The sequence below is a fragment of the Engystomops pustulosus genome, unplaced genomic scaffold (assembly GCF_040894005.1).
Source record: "Engystomops pustulosus unplaced genomic scaffold, aEngPut4.maternal MAT_SCAFFOLD_87, whole genome shotgun sequence".
NCBI classification, from domain to species: domain Eukaryota; kingdom Metazoa; phylum Chordata; class Amphibia; order Anura; family Leptodactylidae; genus Engystomops; species Engystomops pustulosus.
Genome location: NW_027284974.1, coordinates 278,882 through 304,218, shown reverse-complemented (window position 1 = coordinate 304,218; position 25,337 = coordinate 278,882). Strand labels below are relative to the sequence as shown.

At 45.4% G+C, this 25,337-nt stretch overlaps 1 protein-coding gene across 2 annotated transcripts in view; it reads right to left on the bottom strand.

Moving 5' to 3' along the window:
* Nucleotides 1-25,337, bottom strand: part of LOC140106910 (uncharacterized) — a 175,681-nt gene that overhangs the window by 113,865 nt on the left and 36,479 nt on the right. For both annotated transcript variants that reach the window (XM_072131549.1, XM_072131550.1), the window contains one exon: nucleotides 12,266-12,601. In XM_072131549.1, coding sequence (XP_071987650.1) covers nucleotides 12,266-12,601 — 336 coding nt within the window. The remainder of the gene's footprint in view (nucleotides 1-12,265; nucleotides 12,602-25,337) is intronic.

The following is a 25,337-nucleotide window of genomic DNA, read 5'->3' as shown; positions in this document are numbered from 1 at the left end:
TTCCACGGTACTAACAAGGTAGAGGTCCAGCTACCAGGCAAAATTGAAGTTTAAAAGTCCACTTTTTATTCAAAAACACATTAAAAACGTTTAGAGACGTCCCATAACAAAGAAAACTGACGCGTTTCGGACCGTTTACGGTCCTTAGCCGTAGCCTGTAAAAATGTTATAGTGAGATACATTTATACACATGGTGTCCTGACCGGAAACAAGATCTTGGTCACATGATTAGATTAACTGTTGCTGAAACGAACAAGAAAAAAGTGATCAAGGCAAGATAACAAATGCATTTAAATACATGGAAGAACTTATATATAGTTACATTTTTTCACATTAGTGTATATATACATAAGGTCATTTTTATTATTGAGACCGGACGGGGATCGTGTTTGTAACATCAAGATCCAAAAGGCCTCACGTGACCGCAAGGCTGGTGTCCAGTCTCCTCCTCTGACTGGTCGAGCTACTTTCTCAATCGGTATGACCTGTAAGTCTTTGACGTTTCCTCCATGTTTTTCTGCAGATAAACCTGATATGTTTGTCTGTATGTTGATACCTGTGTCGCTATGTTTGGACGCTGCAGTTATGTGCTCGGAAACCCTCCCCTTTAGCTTACGTGTAGTGCAGCCTACATATTGCAGGTAGCCAGGTAGACTACATCATCGCTTTCACAATTCATGTGCGTTCTGATCATGGATTCTTTGAGGCTAACCGTGGATTTGAATTTGGAAGATTTTAACAATAAATTGCACAAATTGCATCGACTCCCTCCACCTTTCTAACTGCCCTTATATTTCAACCAGGTTCTCTTGTCTTTTACAACAGACGTGAACAGATTAGGAGATTTTTCCTATGCTCGGGGAATTTTTGGATACATATCTTACACCCTTACATCTTGATATAAAAGGGAAATATGTTTTTTGATGCTATGCAGTACTTTGTGATATTGTTTACTGAAAGTTGTACTGAAGGTAACTGGTTGATGTTTTTGTCATGATTATGAGTGACTCTTTTATTGGACTGGAAATATTTTGATCTGGATGTAACACTAATGGCTGATTCTATGTGAGATAGATGATTTTTCTTATAGCCCCTGTTCACTAGTCTCTTAGATATTTGTTCAGCTTCATTTTTATAATTCCTTTTGCCCTTATATACTCTCCTTTAGGGAGATTCCGAATGACATGTGTAGGGCGACAACTCGATGCGTGTAATAACGTATTACCCCAAATGGGTTTTCTATATAAATCTGTGTGAACACATGCATTGTGTACGTCTCCTATCAATTGTATGTCTAAAAAAGAGATGCTAGTGGATGATGATGAAAAAGTGAATTTTAAATTATGATAATTATTATTGAGATATTGTAAAAAGAGAGAAATGTTCTGAGATTCACCCGACCAGATAAGTAGACAATCGTCAATGTAACGGCCAAAGCATGTGATTTGTGACATAAAATGGTTATTCAGACTATAAATATATGTTTCTTCAAACCAAGATACATATACATTTGCCAAGGAAAATTTTGCTCCCATGGGGCAGCCTTGTTGTCGGAGATAAAAGACACCATCAAGTACAAAAAAATAGTTTTTCAGCAGAAAGGAAAGTACTTCTAAAATATAGTCCCTTAGCTTGTTGGGGTAGGATTCAAGACATCCTCTTTTAGTGTGTGTTGGCTGCGTGCACATCATAAGAAATTAATTCAGACACATTTGCTGATTTAAATCTCACTCATGCGATCATGGCCATGGCAAATCTGCACTGCTAGAACTTTATTTGGTTTCACAAAACTATATAGAAATGATGAAGGAAGAAGAAGGGGGCGGAGAATTCCCAGCTCGTGTGGTCTCTTGATTGGAGAACTCCCTTTGACGTCAGGATTGAAGTCTTGTTGACATTCTTTAGCTTCAATTGTTTTCGTTATGATCACGAGGCCGGCGCCATCTTATAATGAAGTCTCTGTTACAATGATTTTAGGAAAATAAGACAAGTAGAAATGACAGGATTTAATCTATCAGCAGGTTTACCTTAACAAGCTCAATGGAGAAATGACTGTATTGTACAAGATGGTGCTGTACTGCTAAGATGGCCATATTGTGAGGAATACTTGTGTATAAGGCAACAACGTCACATGTTACCCATATATATTTTTTTTGCCATCGTATCTTTTCCATTCCTTGTAATGCATCAAATAGAAGTCCTTGATATAACCTGGTGTTCGTTTGACAAAGGGTTGTAGAATGTTGTCTAGCCATGCCGAGGCTTTCTCTGTCACGGACCCTACACCTGATATTATGGGTCGTAAAGGGGGTGGAAAAATGCCCTTTTGAGTTTTGGGTAGTGCATACATAATGGGAGTATTTGGAAAATCCGGTAACATGGCATCAGAAATTGATTCTGTAAAACTATTAGTTACTTCCCCCTCTTGTAGAAGCTTTCATGTCTTCTGTAGGATCTCTCGGTATCTTCTTGTAGGTTGTAGTGTCCTTTAACATTTTTAACATTTCTTGTTTATACAATTCTTTGTCTAGTATGGTGATGGTACCGCCTTTATCTGAGGCCCGAATAATAGTGTACGGATTATTTTTCAATTCTCGTATTGCATGACGTTCCTTAGAGGTTATTCTTTTTATTTGTTGTTTCTTGCGTACATTACTTTGATAGATCCCGTTCAACGTTTTGCAGGAATTGATCCATAATGTTTGCTCTTGAGTTGGCAGGAGAAAAGGAGGGGTTTGATGTTTTGGCAAAATTTGCTGCTCGTTGTGTAGGAAAATCATTGTTAGATATATCATCTGGAAGTGAAAGTAACTGCATCAATGAAAATTGATCATTGAAGGTGGTTGTGCTGGGAAGACGTGACTGACCCCGCACGCTATATACATAAAATGTCTTTTTAAGGTAAGCATACGTATGAATCTGTTTACTTCTTTTATGGTATCCTATAGATCAAAATCATAAGAGGGTACGAAATTAAGACCTTTAGTTAGGACTGCAATTTGTGGGGAAGTTAGAGTGCAGGCTGACATGTTTATGACTGTACAGTCTTTTGTTGTACATGTCATTGTTTGCGTCTTATCATTGGATGTTTTATTGGACCGATGTTTCCGTCCTCCTTGACGATTGCGTCCTTTCTTTTGTCGTTTTTTGGGAATTGTTTCTGTGTCCTAATGCTTCGTTTTGTGTAGAACAATTTATATTTTTCGTTTGACCCTTATTGGGGGTCATTTACTAAGGGCCCGATTCACTTTTCCCGACGTGTTACCCGAATATTTCCGATTTGCGTCAATTTCCCCTTTATTGCCCCGGGATTTTGGCGTACGTGATCGGATTGTGGCGCATCGGCGCCGGCATGCACGCGACGGAAATCGGGGGGCGTGGCCCAGCGAAAACCCGACGGATTCGGAAAAACCGCCGCATTTAAAAAAAGAAATATGTCGCTTGGGACGCGCTTACCTTCACTTGGTCCGGCCATATTAACATCCGATGTTTCATATTCTGAAGAACTGAATGTGACTTTCGGTGGAGCGGTATTATGATTGCGTTTCTTTAAGATAGACTTGAGTTTTCCCTTGCGTTTTCGCTTCCAAGTATAAACAGTGTTTGATCTATAATCCTGTAAATCTCTTTCAAATTTGGATTTTTTTGTTGCGGTAATGTTATCTTCACGTTCCCATCATTTTCAGACATGATATCTTGATATTCAGATGTGGTGCACAATTTCAATAGTTCTTGCTCTGATTCTTGTATTTGTTGATTTATGTCTTTTCATTTTTGTTCTTCGTATGAAATTATTAGTTGTATCAGTTTAAGAGAACAATCCGAGAGAATATTTTGCCATTTATAGAGAAATTCATCTGTGTAAATTGTAGTAGGTAATTTCTAAAGTCTTAAACCTCGTGGGATCACTGAGAGAAGTGTAATCCCACCACACCCTGACTTGGTTAGTTAGTGCTTTCTCCAGGTCAGATTATACTCTTCTGATGGGGGTTGAATTATCCCCTGAAGTATTGGACATGGAAAAAATCTTGCCGGCTTTATTTAATCTGTTTTCATTCATACGAGTGCTTAGTGAGAGTCAGAGGAGGAGACTGGACACCAGCCTTGCCGTCACGTGAGGCCTTTTGGATCTTGATGTTACAAACACGATCCCCGTCCGGTCTCAATAATAAAAATGACCTTATGTATACAGGCAGTCCCCGGGTTACATACAAGATAGGGTCTGTAGGTTCATTCTTAAGTTGAGTTTGTATATAAGTCGGAACTGTATATTTTATCATTCTAATCCCAGCCAGAACTTTTTTGGTCTCTGTGACAATTGAATTTTAGAAATGTTGGATTGTCATAAGAACCAGGAGTAACACTAAAGCTTCATTACAGACGCCGGTGATAACTGTTACAGCTGATTATTGTAGCCTAGGACTTAAGTACAGTAAATTACCAACATCCAGAGGTCCGTCTGTAACTAGGGGTCATATGTAAGTCGGGTGTTCTTAAGTAGGGGACCGCCTGTATATACTAATGTGAAAAAATGTAACTATATATAAGTTCTTCCATGTATTTAAATGCATTTGTTATCTTGCCTTGATCGCTTTGATCTAATCATGTGACCAAGATCTTGTTTCCGGTCAGGACACCATGTGTATAAATGTATCTCACTATAACATTTTTACAGGCTACGACTAAGGACCGTGAACGGTCCGAAACGCGTCAGTTTTCTTTGTTATGGGACGTCTCTAAACGTTTTTATTGTGTTTTTGAATAAAAAGTGGACTTTTAAACTTCAATTTTGCCTGGATGCTGGACCTCTACCTCGTTAGTACCACTTTGTCTTTGCCTGAGTTTACTTTCACCATCATAATTGCCGGAAGGATCATAAAGTGTGGACTACCTGTCCCCATTAGGCCCACACAAGAATTTCCAACAGGATTGCTGATACTTTTAGTCCTGCACTTATTTGCACTCTGCTGACTGTATGTCTATTGTGTGAACTGTTTGTCTCGTGTGCCCTTTAGACATTTAATTATAAAATTTAACCTGAGTCTCTTTTCTCGATCCACGAATCCCGTGTCTCGCTACCGGGTTGGCTCCTTATCTGATACCATCCCGCTACGGTCCAGGCTTATATGAAGAGCTGGTGGCAGCCCACTGGGCTGATAAGATTCTGTTTCACTTGGGCTTTCAGCCGTTCAGGGTTGTGAGCTAGTGTTATGCCGTGTGGAGAGCCCTAACTCGCTTCCTGTGGCTGCCAAAACCCGTGCGTACAGGGGGTGTCTATAAAAATGATAATCGACCTTGCGTACCCCTCAGGGGTCCAAAAACGTAACATTTCGTCACACCCCCCTTTAATAATATGGCCACAGCAGGTGCCCACCTTTTCCAGAAATGTCCACATTAGAGCCCCTTGGAAATAACTCTCTATACTCACCTCGGGCTTCTTCTGCCTCCTTTCCTCTATATAGGTAACAACAAGCATAAATCATATATTAACAATAAACTGATATCAATACAGAAGCATTATACTTTATATGAAATCTGAATTCTGTATTGATATCAGGTTTATGGCTAGTGCCTATTGTTTGTAATATGGATGCATTTTTAAGTACCTATGTCGGTTAATAACTACTGTATATACTCGAGTATAAGTCGAGGTAACTAGTTTTAACACAAAAAACTAGGAAAACCCATTGACTCAAGTACAAGCATAGGGTGAGAAATGCATTGGTGCCAGCCTACACCCACTATATAGCCAGCCAGCACATGCCCCCCAGTATATAGCCAGTCCCTGCCCCCTAGTGTATAGCCAGGAGCCCATGTTCTCTAGTATATAGAAAGCCCTCTGCCCCCTAGTATTTATATAGCCAGCAGCCCCTGCCCCCTAGTATATAGCCAGTGTCTGTCGCCTTAGTATATAGCCATTGCCTGCCCCCTTAGTATATACCACCGCCAGGTTGTAGTCTCATGCACCAGGCCAAGGATTATACCACCGCCAGGCTGTAGTCTCATGCACCAGGCCAAGGATTATACCACCGCCAGGTTGTAGTCTCATGCACCAGGCCAAGGATTTTACCACCGCCAGGCTGTAGTCTCATGCCAAGGATTATACCACCGCCAGGCTGTAGTCTCATGCCAAGGATTATACCATCGCCAGGCTGTAGTATCATGCCAAGGATTATACCATCGCCAGGCTGTAGTCTCATGCCAAGGATTATACCATCGCCAGGCTGTAGTCTCATGCCAAGGATTATACCACCGCCAGGCTGTAGTCACATGCACCAGGCCAAGGATTATACCACCGCCAGGCTGTAGTCTCATACACCAGGCCAAGGATTATACCACCGCCAGGCTGTAGTCTCATACACCAGGCCAAGGATTATACCACCGCCAGGCTGTAGTCTCATACACCAGGCCAAGGATTATACCACCGCCAGGCTGTAGTCACATGCACCAGGCCAAGGATTATACCACCACCAGGCTGTAGTCTCATGCCAAGGATTATACCACCGCCAGGCTGTAGTCTCATACACCAGGCCAAGGATTATACCACCGCCAGGCTGTAGTCTCATACACCAGGCCAAGGATTATACCACCGCCAGGCTGTAGTCTCATACACCAGGCCAAGGATTATACCACCGCCAGGCTGTAGTCACATGCACCAGGCCAAGGATTATACCACCACCAGGCTGTAGTCTCATGCCAAGGATTATACCACCGCCAGGCTGTAGTCTCATACACCAGGCCAAGGATTATACCACCGCCAGGCTGTAGTCTCATACACCAGGCCAAGGATTATACCACCGCCAGGCTGTAGTCACATGCACCAGGCCAAGGATTATACCACCACCAGGCTGTAGTCTCATGCCAAGGATTATACCACCGCCAGGCTGTAGTCTCATACACCAGGCCAAGGATTATACCACCGCCAGGCTGTAGTCTCATACACCAGGCCAAGGATTATACCACCGCCAGGCTGTAGTCTCATACACCAGGCCAAGGATTATACCACCGCCAGGCTGTAGCCTCATGCACCAGGCCAAGGATTATACCACCGCCAGGCTGTAGTCTCATGCACCAGGCCAAGGATTATACCACCGCCAGGCTGTAGTCACATGCACCAGGCCGTAGTCTCATGCCCCAGGCCAAGGATTATACCACCGCCAGGCTGTAGTCTCATGCACCAGGCCAAGGATTATACCTCCGCCAGGCTGTAGTCTCATGCACCAGGCCAAGGATTATACCTCCGCCAGGCTGTAGTCTCATGCACCAGGCCAAGGATTATACCTCCGCCAGGCTGTAGTCTCATGCACCAGGCCAAGGATTATACCACCGCCAGGCTGTAGTCTCATGCACCAGGCCAAGGATTATACCACCGCCAGGCTGTAGTCTCATGCACCAGGCCAAGGATTATACCACCGCCAGGCTGTAGTCTCATGCACCAGGCCAAGGATTATACCACCGCCAGGCTGTAGTCTCATACACCAGGCCAAGGATTATACCACCACCAGGCTGTAGTCTCATACACCAGGCTGTAGTCTCATACACCAGGCCAAGGATTATACCTCCGCCAGGCTGTAGTCACATGCACCAGGCCAAGGATTATACCACCGCCAGGCTGTAGTCTCATGCCAAGGATTATACCACCGCCAGGCTGTAGTCTCATACACCAGGCCAAGGATTATACCACCGCCAGGCTGTAGTCACATGCACCAGGCCAAGGATTATACCACCGCCAGGCTGTAGTCTCATGCCAAGGATTATACCACCGCCAGGCTGTAGTCTCATGCCAAGGATTATACCACCACCAGGCTGTAGTCTCATACACCAGGCCAAGGCACAGATCACACTCAATTCTGAGATCCTTCTTTATGAACTCTACACTCTACAATGATAAGTTGTACAATGATCTGCACATAATAACGGAGTTATAACGGAGAATAAGATCAAACTGAGGCCATGTGTATCGGTCACGTTGGAGGAGGTGTTGGTGTCAGTGTCCTGTACAACTAGTAACTCGGAACGAGGAACATTATTGAGATGAATATTAGGCAGACATCGCATTACACCAGCCCGGCTAGAGGAAATATATACATCTACCTCTACTCAGCAGTCACTGACCTGGAGATATCTATTCAGGAACAAAATTGTAATATAACCTGTTTATGAGAGCGATGACAAAGGGCAAAGATCCTGAAGCCATCTCTGGAATGAGGCGTCAGGACTAGGCTGTAACTATACCTGCTATAACTATTACTATATATTCTTCCTGTTCATTCCTCTAAACCTTCACATACGAGGCTTCTCAATAAGTTACAGGAGCAAAAAGTGATACGTTTTACAGTAATTCAATAAGAGCTTATTCCAGTGTTTAGTTCTGTTAATGCTGATGTTTATGGCTACAGCCAAGGAAAACCCAAGTCATTGGGGCTCATTTACTAAGGGTCGCGGATCGCACTTTTATTGGACATTTTGCCGATTTCAGGGATTTTACGGCTGTGACAGGCACTTAATAAGTCTGCACTGAGATTGTGTTGCACGTGATCGGATTGTGGCTGCTTTCATGTGACAGAAATGGGGGGGGTCCATCGGACGATCCGACTGATTTCAACTGAGTGCAGGATTTAACTGTCAATTAGTGTCGCAAGACAATGCACTTACATGCACCAGGAAGAAGAAGGTGAACTCCTGGGACCTGAGCGGGGAAGTGACACATGCAGGATATCGGGTGCAGGATCTTAGTGACTCCCCGCACAGCGCATTATACACGGACAATGCACTTACATGCACCAGGAAGAAGAAGGTGAACTCCGGGGACCTGAGCGGGGAAGCGACACATGCAGGATATCGGGCACAGGATCTTAGTGACTCACCGCACAGCGCATTATACACGGACAATGCACTTACATGCACCAGGAAGAAGAAGGTGAACTCCAGGGACCTGAGCGGGGAAGCGACACATGCAGGATATCGGGCGCAGGATCTTAGTGACTCCCGGCACAGCGCATTATACACGGACAATGCACTTACATGCACCAGGAAGAAGAAGGTGAACTCCAGGGACCTGAGCGGGGAAGCGACACATGCAGGATATCGGATGCAGGATCTTAGTGACTCCCCGCAAAGCGCATTATACACGGACAATGCACTTACATGCACCAGGAAGAAGAAGGTGAACTCCGGGGACCTGAGCGGGGAAGTGACACATGCAGGATATCGGATGCAGGATCTTAGTGACTCCCCGCAAAGCGCATTATACACGGACAATGCACTTACATGCACCAGGAAGAAGAAGGTGAACTCCGGGGACCTGAGCGGGGAAGTGACACATGCAGGATATCGGATGCAGGATCTTAGTGACTCCCCGCAAAGCGCATTATACACGGACAATGCACTTACATGCACCAGGAAGAAGAAGGTGAACTCCAGGGACCTGAGCGGGGAAGCGACACATGCAGGATATCGGGTGCAGGATCTTAGTGACTCCCTGCACAGCGCATTATACACGGACAATGCACTTACATGCACCAGGAAGAAGAAGGTGAACTCCGGGGACCTGAGCGGGGAAGCGACACATGCAGGATATCGGGTGCAGGATCTTAGTGACCCCCCCTGCACAGCGTATTATACACGGACAATGCACTTACATGCACCAGGAAGAAGAAGGTGAACTCCAGGGACCTGAGCGGGGAAGCGACACATGCAGGATATCGATTGCAGGATCTTAGTGACCCCCCCCGCACAGCGCATTATACACGGACAATGCACTTACATGCACCAGGAAGAAGAAGGTGAACTCCGGGGACCTGAGCGGGAAAGTGACACATGCAGAATATCGGGTGCAGGATCTTAGTGACTCCCACACAGCGCATTATACACAGACAATGCACTTACATGCACCAGGAAGAAGAAGGTGAACTCCGGGGACCTGAGCGGGGAAGCGACACATGCAGGATATCGGGCACAGGATCTTAGTGACTCCCTGCACAGCACATTATACACGGACAATGCACTTACATGCACGAGGAAGAAGAAGGTGAACTCTGGGGACCTGAGCGGGGAAGTGACACATGCAGGATATCGGGCGCAGGATCTTAGTGACTCCCCACACAGCGCATTATACACGGACAATGCACTTACATGCACCAGGAAGAAGAAGGTGAACTCCGGGGACCTGAGCGGGGAAGCGACACATGCAGGATATCGGGCACAGGATCTTAGTGACTCCCCGCACAGCGCATTATACACGGACAATGCACTTACATGCACCAGGAAGAAGAAGGTGAACTCCGGGGACCTGAGCGGGGAAGCGACACATGCAGGATATCGGGTGCAGGATCTTAGTGACTCCCTGCACAGCACATTATACACGGACAATGCACTTACATGCACCAGGAAGAAGAAGGTGAACTCCAGGGACCTGAGCGGGGAAGCGACACATGCAGGATATCGGATGCAGGATCTTAGTGACTCCCCGCACAGCGCATTATACACGGACAATGGACTTACATGCACCAGGAAGAAAAAGGTGAACTCCTGGGACCTGAGCGGGGAAGCGACACATGCAGGATATCGGGGGAAGGATCTTAGTGACTCCCCGCACAGCGCATTATACACGGACAATGCACTTACATGCACCAGGAAGAAGGTGTTGAACTCCGGGGACCTGAGCGGGGAAGTGACACATGCAGGATATCGGGTGCAGGATCTTAGTGACTCCCCGCACAGCGCATTATACACGGACAATGCACTTACATGCACCAGGAAGAAGAAGGTGAACTCCGGGGACCTGAGCGGGGAAGCGACACATGCAGGATATTGGGCGCACGGTTTTAGTGACTCGTGGCATATATTATATATGTTACTTTACTTTTTGCTAATACTCTAATATTTTGAGAAGCCCTTGTATACGCTGCTCACTATAACTATGGGTAAATATCCCCACTATCAGGCATCATGGTCTTGTATGGACCAGAGGGCATGTAGGCTGGATGAGGGACCTCACTGCTATTCACTGGTGAATGTCCATTCATGCTGAGCAGAAACAACGGGACACATTTACTAAGGCCCTGGCCCCAGTTTTCTGTCGGACTTTGCACATTCTCCTTAGTGTAAACTGCTTGTACGGGTGTAAGAAGTGTCCACACATTTTGCGGCTAATTCTATTCATACGACACAAATTTCTGCACTGAAGGGGTTGTCCGGTGCACAGTTGGACGGTGCGCTAGATTTAACATGCAAAGTACGACAGAAGTGTGTCGCACACCCCATGTTAAAGCTGCACCAAGATAAAAGTAGTGCCCTCTGTTGGAGCAGTGCAGGGAGCACCCGATTCATGAAGAACGTGCGCCCCCTGCACACTACACAGTCATTGTGCCTCTGGACGAACAACACAGGCTAAATATTTCATCATCGAGGCCCATCACTAGGGAATGGCTTCTGGGGACTGGGGACCTTGCATGGAGGGCCTGCACTTTCTCCAGTCCCGAATCCCATTATAATGTAGACCCCTGCAGCTCTTTACCCCTGAACCTCAATGACCTGAGCACTTACCTTCTAGTATATTGGAAGCCATCTGTCATGGTTAAGAATGGGATGAAGGCCGAATCTCATCCACATTCTCCTCATCCGCCTAACAAGCCTCATAAATCCTTATAGTCAGGGACTTCTGGTCAATAATCCCTACACTGAATGGGTGCACAGGAAAGATGATAAAACACAGCGCGACAAACAGCAGACAAGACGGACAAGGAGAACTGGATCCAATACTTGAAGGCCACGAGGGGCAAATTTGAGAGCCAAGGGACAGTTGACTAAACGTAGCAGAGGACGTGTACACACAATAGCAAGAGAAATGGACAAGTGTCAGAAAAATGAAATGAACAACCTGTGAAGAAATTGGGCGACATATAACTGCCCCAGCAGCTGTCTAGGTCAAGCGTCCATTACCCAGGCCACAGCTGAACACAAACTAAACAGCTCTCCCCAAGGAAGTCCTCCTGAAAGGCAGCTGTCAATCAAAAGCAGCCCTGGGGGTGGTACAGAGGCCGGAAAACTGATCCCACGCAGAGGGGTGTGTACGAGGCATCGCAGCCCCTACTTGCAGGATTTGGCTGCACTTTATGTTTTCAATCAAAACCCAAATATCCCTGACTTTTTGGAGTAGAGTTGTATCTTCCTGGATTATCGTGTGTGTGGATGGGAATATGAGGGCCACTGCGCCCCTAAATTTGATTGAGAAGGTTTTGTAAGTTGATATTGATAGACTCACCTGCCACCTGCAGAGAGCTCTTCCCTTCTCCTCCCTCCGGGGTGACTATGACGGAGCAGGTGTATTCTCCATCATCACTGAACTGCACCCGCGGGATGTGAAGTGCAGCGTTCCCCCTCCGGACCTCCTCCTCCTCCATGTAACCCCCTGCTCGGAAGGCTTGGGGGCGTCCCGGGATGAAGTTGTACACATCAATACTTTGTCCATTCTGGGATTTTGTCCAGAGGACGGTTATCGGCTTTTCTGGGGAGAAGTCTGAAATGTCACAGGGAATTGTCACATCTTCCCCTTTCAGCACTGAGATAAGCGGCTGCTTCATAGTGACCCTCAGTCCATCTATAGGGATAACATATATAATATCAGCAATGGGGTAATAGTATATAAGTACTGGCTATATACCAGCAGCGATGTACAGCGAGAGACAATAGGGCTATTATATGTGTGCGACATCCCAGCCCCTCCTGACCCTGCACCATGTATCATCCATAACATGTGATATTATTACACTGCAGACATCCCGGCCCCTCCTGACCCTGTACCATGTATCATCCATAACATGTGATATTATTACACTGCAGACATCCCTCCTGACCCTGTACCATGTATCATCCATAACATGTGATATTATTACACTGCAGACATCCAGCCCCTCCTGACCCTGTACCATGTATCATCCATAGCATGTGATATTATTACACTGCAGACATCCCGGCCCCTCCTGACCCTGTACCGTGTATCATCCATAACATGTGATATTATTACACTGCAGACATCCCGGCCCCTCCTGACCCTGCACCATGTATCATCCATAACATGTGATATTATTACACTGCAGACATCCCGGCCCCTCCTGACCCTGTACCATGTATCATCCATAGCATGTGATATTATTACACTGCAGACATCCCTCCTGACCCTGTACCATGTATCATCCATAACGTGATATTATTACACTGCAGACATCCCGGCCCCTCCTGACCCTGCACCAAGTATCATCCATAACATGTGATATTATTACACTGCAGACATCCCGGCCACTCCTGACCTTGTACCATGTATCATCCATAACATGTGATATTATTACACTGCAGACATCCCGGCCCTCCTGACCCTGTACCATGTATCATCCATAACATGTGATATTATTACACTGCAGACATCCCGGCCCCTCCTGACCCTGCACCATGTATCATCCATAGCATGTGATATTATTACACTGCAGACATCCCTCCTGACCCTGTACCATGTATCATCCATAACGTGATATTATTACACTGCAGACATCCCTCCTGACCCTGTACCATGTATCATCCATAGCATGTGATATTATCCCGACCCCTCCTGACCCTGCACCATGTATCATCCATAGCATGTGATATTATTACACTGCAGACATCCCTCCTGACCCTGTACCATGTATCATCCATAACGTGATATTATTACACTGCAGACATCCCTCCTGACCCTGCACCATGTATCATCCATAACATGTGATATTATTACACTGCAGACATCCAGCCCCTCCTGACCCTGTACCATGTATCATCCATAGCATGTGATATTATTACACTGCAGACATCCCGGCCCCTCCTGACCCTGTAACATGTATCATCTATAACATTTGATATTATTACACTGCAGACATCCCTCCTGACCCTGTACCATGTATCATCCATAACATGTGATATTATTACACTGCAGACATCCTGGCCCCTCCTGACCCTGTACCATGTATCATCCATAACATGTGATATTATTACACTGCAGACATCCCGGACCCTCCAGACCCTGTACCATGTATCATCCATAACATGTGATATTATTACACTACAGACATCCCAATCCCTCTTGACCCTGCACCATGTATCATCCATAACATGTGATATTATTACACTGCAGACATCCAGCCCCTCCTGACCCTGTACCATGTATCATCCATAGCATGTGATATTATTACACTGCAGACATCCCTCCTGACCCTGTACCATGTATCATCCATAACGTGATATTATTACACTGCAGACATCCCGGCCCCTCCTGACCCTGTACCATGTATCATCCATAACATGTGATATTATTACACTGCAGACATCCCGGCCCCTCCTGACCCTGCACCAAGTATCATCCATAACATGTGATATTATTACACTGCAGACATCCCGGCCACTCCTGACCTTGTACCATGTATCATCCATAACATGTGATATTATTACACTGCAGACATCCCGGCCCTCCTGACCCTGTACCATGTATCATCCATAACATGTGATATTATTACACTGCAGACATCCCGGCCCCTCCTGACCCTGCACCATGTATCATCCATAGCATGTGATATTATTACACTGCAGACATCCCTCTTGACCCTGTACCATGTATCATCCATAACGTGATATTATTACACTGCAGACATCCCTCCTGACCCTGTACCATGTATCATCCATAGCATGTGATATTATCCCGACCCCTCCTGACCCTGCACCATGTATCATCCATAACATGTGATATTATTACACTGCAGACATCCCTCCTGACCCTGTACCATGTATCATCCATAACGTAATATTATTACACTGCAGACATCCCTCCTGACCCTGCACCATGTATCATCCATAACATGTGATATTATTACACTGCAGACATCCAGCCCCTCCTGACCCTGTACCATGTATCATCCATAGCATGTGATATTATTACACTGCAGACATCCCGGCCCCTCCTGACCCTGTAACATGTATCATCTATAACATTTGATATTATTACACTGCAGACATCCCTCCTGACCCTGTACCATGTATCATCCATAACATGTGATATTATTACACTGCAGACATCCTGGCCCCTCCTGACCCTGTACCATGTATCATCCATAACATGTGATATTATTACACTGCAGACATCCCGGACCCTCCAGACCCTGTACCATGTATCATCCATAACATGTGATATTATTACACTACAGACATCCCAATCCCTCTTGACCCTGCACCATGTATCATCAATAACATGTGATATTATTACACTGCAGACATCCCTCCTGACCCTGTACCATGTATCATCCATAACGTGATATTATTACACTGCAGACATCCCTCCTGACCCTGTACCATGTATCATCCATAACATGTGATATTATCCCGACCCCTCCTGACCCTGCACCATGTATCATCCATAACATGTGATATTATTACACTGCAGACATCCCGGCCCCTCCTGACCCTGTACCATGTATCATCCATAACATGTGATATTATTACACTGCAGACATCCCTCCTGACCCTGTACCATGTATCATCCATAACGTGATATTATTACACTGCAAACATCCCGGCCCCTCCTGACCCTGTACCATGTATCATCCATAACATGTGATATTATTACACTGCAGACATCCCGGCCCCTCCTGACCCTGTACCATGTATCATCCATAACATGTGATATTATTACACTGCAGACATCCCTCCTGACCCTGTACCATGTATCATCCATAACGTGATATTATTACACTGCAGACATCCCGGCCCCTCCTGACCCTGTACCATGTATCATCCACAACATGTGATATTATTACACTGCAGACATCCCGGCCCCTCCTGACCCTGTACCATGTATCATCCATAACATGTGATATTATTACACTGCAGACATCCCAGCCCCTCCTGACCCTGCACCATGTATCATCCATAACATGTGATATTATTACAAAGAATATAGTCCGGCCCTTCCTGACCCTGTACCATGTATCATCCATAACATGTGATATTATTACACTGCAGACGACCCGTCCCCTCCTGACCCTGTACCATGTATCATCCATAACATGTGATATTATTACACTGCAGACATCCCGGCTCCTCCTGACCCTGTACCATGTATCATCCATAACATGTGATATTATTACACTGCAGATATCCCGGCCCCTCCTGACCCTGTATCATGTATCATCCATAACATGTGATATTACTACACTGCAGACATCCCAGCCCCTCCTGACCCTGCACCATGTATCATTCATAACATGTGATATTATTACAAAGAATATAGTCCGGCCCTTCCTGACCCTGTACCATGTATCATCCATAACATGTGATATTATTACACTGCAGATGACCCGTCCCCTCCTGACCCTGTACCATGTATCATCCATAACATGTGATATTATTACACTGCAGACATCCCGGCTCCTTCTGACCCTGTACCATGTATCATCCATAACATGTGATATTATTACACTGCAGACATCCCAGCACCTCCTGACCCTGCACCATGTATCATCCATAACATGTGATATTATTACACTGCAGACATCCCAGCCCCTCCTGACCCTGTACCATACATCATCCATAACATGTGATACTATTACACTGCAGACATCCCGGCCCCTCCTGACCCTGTACCATGTATCATCCATAACATGTGATATTATTACACTGCAATCGACCCGTCCCCTCCTGACCCTGTACCATGTATCATCCATAACATGTGATATTATTACACTGCAGACATCCCGGCTCCTCCTGACCCTGTACCATGTATCATCCATAACATGTGATATTATTACACTGCAGACATCCCAGCACCTCCTGACCCTGCACCATGTATCATCCATAACATGTGATATTATTACACTGCAGACATCCCAGCCCCTCCTGACCCTGTACCATACATCATCCATAACATGTGATACTATTACACTGCAGACTTCCCGACCCCTTCTAACCCTGTACCATGTATCATCCATAACATGTGATATTATTACACTGCAGACATCCATGCCCCTCCTGACCCTGTACCATGTATCATCCATAACTTGTGATATTATTACACTGCAGACGAGCCGTCCCCTCCGGACCCTGTACCATGTATCATCCGTAACATGTGATATTATTACACTGCAGACATCCCGGCCCCTCCTGACCCTGTACCATGTATCATCCATAACATGTGATATTATTACACTGCAGACATCCCGGCCCCTCCTGACCCTGTACCATGTATCATCCATAACATGTGATGTTATTACATTGCAGACATCCCGGCCCCTTCTGACCCTGTACCATGTATCATCCATAGCATGTGATATTATTACACTGCAGACATTCCTGCCCCTCCTGACCCTGTACCATGTATCATCCATAGCATGTGATATTATTACACTGCAGACATCCTGGCCCCTCCTGACCCTGTACCATACATCATCGATAACATGTGATATTATTACACTGCAGACATCCCTGCCCCTCCTGACCGTGTACCATGTATCATCCATAGCATGTGATATTATTACACTGCGGACATCCCGCCCCTCCTGACCCTGTACCATGTATCATCCATAACATGTGATGTTATTACACTGCAGACATCCCGGCCCCTCCTTACCCTGTTCCATGTATCATCCATAACATGTGATATTATTACACTGCAGACATCTCAGCCCCTCCTGACCCTGTACTATGTATCATCCATAACATGTGATATTATTACACTGCAGACATCCCGGCGCCTCCTTACCCTGTACCATGTATCATCCATAACTTGATATTATTACACTGCAGACATCCTGACCCCTCCTGACCCTGTACTATGTATCATCCATAACATGTGATATTACACTGCAGACATCCTTGCCCCTCCTGACCCTGTACCATGTGTCATCCATAACATGTAATATTATTACACTTCAGACATGCCAGCCCCTCCTGACCCTGTACCATGTATCATCTATAACATTTGATATTATTACACAGAATATAGTCCGGCCCTTCCTGACTCTGTACCATGTATCATCCATAACTTGTGATATTATTACACTGCAGACGACCCGTCCCCTCCTGACCCTGTACCATGTATCATCCATAACATGTGATATTATTACACTGCAGACATCTTGGCCCCTCCTGACCCTGTACCATGTATCATCCATAACATGTGATGTTATTACACTGCAGACATCCCGGCCCCTCCTGACCCTGTACCATGTATCATCCATAACATGTGATATTATTACACTGCAGACATTCCGGCCCCTCCTGACCCTGTACCATGTATCATCCATAACATGTGATATTATTACACTGCAGACATCCCGGCCCCTCCTGACCCTGTACCATGTATCATCCATAGCATGTGATATTATTACACTGCAGACATCCCTGCCCCTCCTGACCCTGTACCATGTATCATCCATAGCATGTGATATTATTACACTGCAGACATCCCGCCCCTCCTGACCCTGTACCATATATCATCCATAACATGTGATATTATTACACTGCAGACATCCCAGCCCCTCCTGACCCTGTACTATGTATCATCAATAACATGTGATATTATTACACTGCAGACATCCCTGCCCCTCCTGACCCTGTACCATGTATCACCCATAACATGTGATATTATTACACTGCAGACATCCCGGCGCCTCCTTACCCTGTACCATGTATCATCCATAACGTGATATTATTACACTGCAGACATCCAAGCCCCTCCTGACCCTGTACCATGTATCATCTATAACATTTGATATTATTACACAGAATATAGTCCGGCCCTTCCTGACCCTGTACCATGTATCATCCATAACTTGTGATATTATTACACTGCAGACGACCCAGCCCCTCCTGACCCTGTACCATGTATCATCCATAACATGTGATATTATTACACTGCAGACATCCCGGCCCCTCCTGACCCTGTACCATGTATCATCCATAACATGTGATATTATTACACTGCAGACATCCCGGCCCCTCCTGACCCTGTACCATGTATCATCTATAACATGTGATATTATTACACTGCAGACATCCCAGCCCCTCCTGACCCTGTACCATATATCATCTATAACATTTGATATTATTACAAAGTATATAGTCCGGCCCTTCCTGACCCTGTACCATGTATCATCCATAACATGTGATATTATTACACTGCAGACGACCCGTCCCCTTCTGACCCTGTACCATGTATCATCCATAACATGTGATATTATTACACTGCAGACATCCCGGCCCCTCCTGACCCTGTACCATGTATCATCCATAATATGTGATATTATTACACTGCAGACATCCCGGCCCCTCCTGACCTTGCACCATGTATCATCCATAACATGTGATATTATTAAACTGCAGACATCCCGGCCCTTCCTGACCCTGTATCATGTATCATCCATAACATGTGATATTATTACACTGCAGATATCCCGGCCCCTCCTGACCCTGTACCATGTATCATCCATAACATGTGATATTATTACACTGCAGACATCCCAGCCCCTCCTGACCCTGTACCATGTATCATCCATAACATGTGATATTATTACACTGCAGACGACCTGTCCCCTCCTGACCCTGTACCATGTATCATCCATAACATGTGATATTATTACACTGCAGACATCCCGGCCCCTCCTGACCCTGTACCATGTATCATCCATAACATGTGATATTATTATACTGCAGACATCCCGGCCCCTCCTGACCCTGCACCATGTATCATCCATAACATGTGATATTATTACACTACAGACATCCCAATCCCTCTTGACCCTGCACCATGTATCATCAATAACATGTGATATTATTACACTACAGACATCCTGGCCCCTCCTGACCCTGTACTATGTATCATCCATAACGTGATATTATTATACTGCAGACATCCCGACCCCTCCTGACCCTGCAACATGTATCATCCATAACATGTGATATCTTTACACTGCAGACATCTTGGCTCCTGATCCAGTACCATGTATCATCTATAACATGTGATATTATTACACTGCAGACATCCCGGCCCTTCCTGACCCTGTATCATGTATCATCCATAACATGTGATATTATTACACTGCAGATATCCCGGCCCCTCCTGACCCTGTACCATGTATCATCCATAACATGTGATATTATTACACTGCAGATATCCCGGCCCCTCCTGACCCTGTACCATGTATCATCCATAACATGTGATATAATTACACTGCAGACATCCCGGCCCCTCCTGACCCTGTACCATGTATCATCCATAACATGTGATATTATTACACTGCAGACGACCCGTCCCCTCCTGACCCTGTACCATGTATCATCCATAACATGTGATATTATTACACTGCAGACATCCAGGCCCCTCCTGACCCTGTACCATGTATCATCCATAACATGTGATATTATTACACTGCAGACATCCCGGCCCCTCCTGACCCTGCACCATGTATCATCCATAACATGTGATATTATTACACTACAGACATCCCAATCCCTCTTGACCCTGCACCATGTATCATTAATAACATGTGATATTATTACACTACAGACATCCCGGCCCCTCCTGACCCTGTACTATGTATCATCCATAACGTGATATTATTATACTGCAGACATCCCGACCCCTTCTGACCCTGCAACATGTATCATCCATAACATGTGATATCTTTACACTGCAGACATCCCGGCCCCTCCTGACCCTGCAACAAGTATCATCCATAACATGTGATATTATTACACTGCAGACATCCCGGCCCTTCCTGACCCTGTATCATGTATCATCCATAACATGTGATATTATTACACTGCAGATATCCCGGCCCCTCCTGACCCTGTACCATGTATCATCCATAACGTGATATTATTACACTGCAGATATCCCGGCCCCTCCTGACCCTGTACCATGTATCATCCATAACATGTGATATCTTTACACTGCAGACATCTTGGCTCCTCCTGACCCTGTACCATGTATCATCTATAACATGTGATATTATTACACTGCAGACATCCCAGCCCCTCCTGACCCTGTACCATAACGTGATATTATTATACTGCAGACATCCGACCCCTCCTCACCCTGCAACATGTATCATCCATAACATGTGATATCTTTCCACTGCAGACATCCCAGCCCCTCCTGACCCTGTACCATGTATCATCTATAACATGTGATATTATTACACTGCAGACATCCCAGCCCCTCCTGACCCTGCAACAAGTATCATCCATAACGTGATATTATTACACTGCAGACATCCCGGCCCCTCCTGACCCTGTACCATGTATCATCCATAACATGTGATATTATTACACTGCAGACATCCCAGCCCCTCCTGACCCTGTACTATGTATCATCCATAACATGTGATTTTATTACACTGCAGACATCCCGGCCCCTCCTGACCCTGTACCATGTATCATCCATAACATGTGATATTATTACACTGCAGACATCCCAGCCCCTCCTGACCCTGCACCATGTATCATCCATAACATGTGATATTATTACACTGCAGACATCCCGGCTCCTCCTGACCCTGCACCATGTATCATCCATAACATGTGATATTATTACACTACAGACATCCCAGCCCCTCCTGACCCTGCAACAAGTATCATCCATAACATGTGATATTATTACACTGCAGACATCCCGGCCCTTCCTGACCCTGTATCATGTATCATCCATAACATGTGATATTATTACACTGCAGATATCCCGGCCCCTCCTGACCCTGTACCATGTATCATCCATAACATGTGATATTATTACACTGCAGACATCCCAGCCCCTCCTGACCCTGCACCATGTATCATCCATAACATGTGATATCTTTACACTGCAGACATCTTGGCTCCTCCTGACCCTGCACCATGTATCATCCATAACATGTGATATTATTACACTACAGACATCCCAGCCCCTCCTGACCCTGCAACAAGTATCATCCATAACATGTGATATTATTACACTGCAGACATCCCGGCCCTTCCTGACCCTGTATCATGTATCATCCATAACATGTGATATTATTACACTGCAGACATCCCGGCCCCTCCTGACCCTGTACCATGTATCATCCATAACATGTGATATTATTACACTGCAGACATCCAGCCCCTCCTGACCCTGTACCATGTATCATCCATAACATGTGATATTATTACACTGCAGACATCCAGCCCCTCCTGACCCTGTACCATGTATCATCCATAACATGTGATATTATTACACTGCAGAGATCCCAGCCCCTCCTGACCCTGCACCATGTATCATCCATAACATGTGATATCTTTACACTGCAGACATCTTGGCTCCTCCTGACCCTGTACCATGTATCATCTATAACATGTGATATTATTACACTGCAGACATCCCAGCCCCTCCTGACCCTGTACTATGTATCATCCATAACGTGATATTATTATACTGCAGACATCCCGACCCCTCCTGACCCTGCAACATGTATCATCCATGTGACATGTGATATCTTTACACTGCAGACATCTTGGCTCCTCCTGATCCAGTACCATGTATCATCTATAACATGTGATATTATTACACTGCAGACATCCCAGCCCCTCCTGACCCTGCAACAAGTATCATCCATAACATGTGATATTATTACACTGCAGACATCCCGGCCCCTCCTGACCCTGTACCATGTATCATCCATTACATGTGATATTATTACACTGCAGACATCCTGGCCCCTCCTGACCCTGTACCATGTATCATCCATAACATGTGATATTATTACACTGCAGACATCCCAGCCCCTCTTGACCCTGCACCATGTATCATCCATAACATGTGATATTATTTCACTGCAGACATCCTGACCCCTCTTGACCCTGTACCATGTATCATCCATAACATGTGATAATATTACACTGCAGACATCCCAGCCCCTCCTGACCCTGTACCATGTATCATCCATAACATGTGATATTATTACACAGCAGACATCCCGGCCCCTCCTGACCCTGTACCATGTATCATCCATAACATGTGATAATTATTACACAGCAGACATCCCTGCCCCTCCTGACCCTGTACCATGTATCATCCATAACATGTGATATTATTACACTGCAGACATCCCGGCCCCTCCTGATCCTGTACCATGTATCATCCATAGCATGTGATATTATTACACTGCAGACATCCCGGCCCCTCCTGACCCTGTACCATACATCATCGATAACATGTGATATTATTACACTGCAGACATCCCTGCCCCTCCTGACCCTGTACCATACATCATCGATAACATGTGATATTATTACACTGCAGACATCCCTGCCCCTCCTGACCCTGTACCATGTATCATCCATAGCATGTGATATTATTACACTGCAGACATCCCTGCCTCTCCTGACCCTGTACCATGTATCATCCATAGCATGTGATATTATTACACTGCAGACATCCTGGCCCCTCCTGACCCTGTACCATACATCATCGATAACATGTGATATTATTACACTGCAGACATCCCTGCCCCTCCTGACCGTGTACCATGTATCATCCATAGCATGTGATATTATTACACTGCGGACATCCCGCCCCTCCTGACCCTGTACCATGTATCATCCATAACATGTGATGTTATTACACTGCAGACATCCCGGCCCCTCCTTACCCTGTTCCATGTATCATCCATAACATGTGATATTATTACACTGCAGACATCCCAGCCCCTCCTGACCCTGTACTATGTATCATCCATAACATGTGATATTATTACACTGCAGACATCCCGGCGCCTCCTTACCCTGTACCATGTATCATCCATAACTTGATATTATTACACTGCAGACATCCTGACCCCTCCTGACCCTGTACTATGTATCATCCATAACATGTGATATTACACTGCAGACATCCTTGCCCCTCCTGACCCTGTACCATGTGTCATCCATAACATGTGATATTATTACACTTCAGACATGCCAGCCCCTCCTGACCCTGTACCATGTATCATCTATAACATTTGATATTATTACACAGAATATAGTCCGGCCCTTCCTGACTCTGTACCATGTATCATCCATAACTTGTGATATTATTACACTGCAGACGACCCGTCCCCTCCTGACCCTGTACCATGTATCATCCATAACATGTGATATTATTACACTGCAGACATCCCGGCCCCTCCTGACCCTGTACCATGTATCATCCATAACATGTGATGTTATTACACTGCAGACATCCCGGCCCCTCCTGACCCTGTACCATGTATCATCCATAACATGTGATATTATTACACTGCAGACATTCCGGCCCCTCCTGACCCTGTACCATGTATCATCCATAACATGTGATATTATTACACTGCAGACATCCCGGCCCCTCCTGACCCTGTACCATGTATCATCCATAGCATGTGATATTATTACACTGCAGACATCCCTGCCCCTCCTGACCCTGTACCATGTATCATCCATAGCATGTGATATTATTACACTGCAGACATCCCGCCCCTCCTGACCCTGTACCATATATCATCCATAACATGTGATATTATTACACTGCAGACATCCCAGCCCCTCCTGACCCTGTACTATGTATCATCAATAACATGTGATATTATTACACTGCAGACATCACTGCCCATCCTGACCCTGTACCATGTATCACCCATAACATGTGATATTATTACACTGCAGACATCCCGGCGCCTCCTTACCCTGTACCATGTATCATCCATAACGTGATATTATTACACTGCAGACATCCAAGCCCCTCCTGACCCTGTACCATGTATCATCTATAACATTTGATATTATTACACAGAATATAGTCCGGCCCTTCCTGACCCTGTACCATGTATCATCCATAACTTGTGATATTACACTGCAGACGACCCAGCCCCTCCTGACCCTGTACCATGTATCATCCATAACATGTGATATTATTACACTGCAGACATCCCGGCCCCTCCTGACCCTGTACCATGTATCATCCATAACATGTGATATTATTACACTGCAGACATCCCGGCCCCTCCTGACCCTGTACCATGTATCATCTATAACATGTTATATTATTACACTGCAGACATCCCAGCCCCTCCTGACCCTGTACCATATATCATCTATAACATTTGATATTATTACAAAGTATATAGTCCGGCCCTTCCTGACCCTGTACCATGTATCATCCATAACATGTGATATTATTACACTGCAGACGACCCGTCCCCTTCTGACCCTGTACCATGTATCATCCATAACATGTGATATTATTACACTGCAGACATCCCGGCCCCTCCTGACCCTGTACCATGTATCAT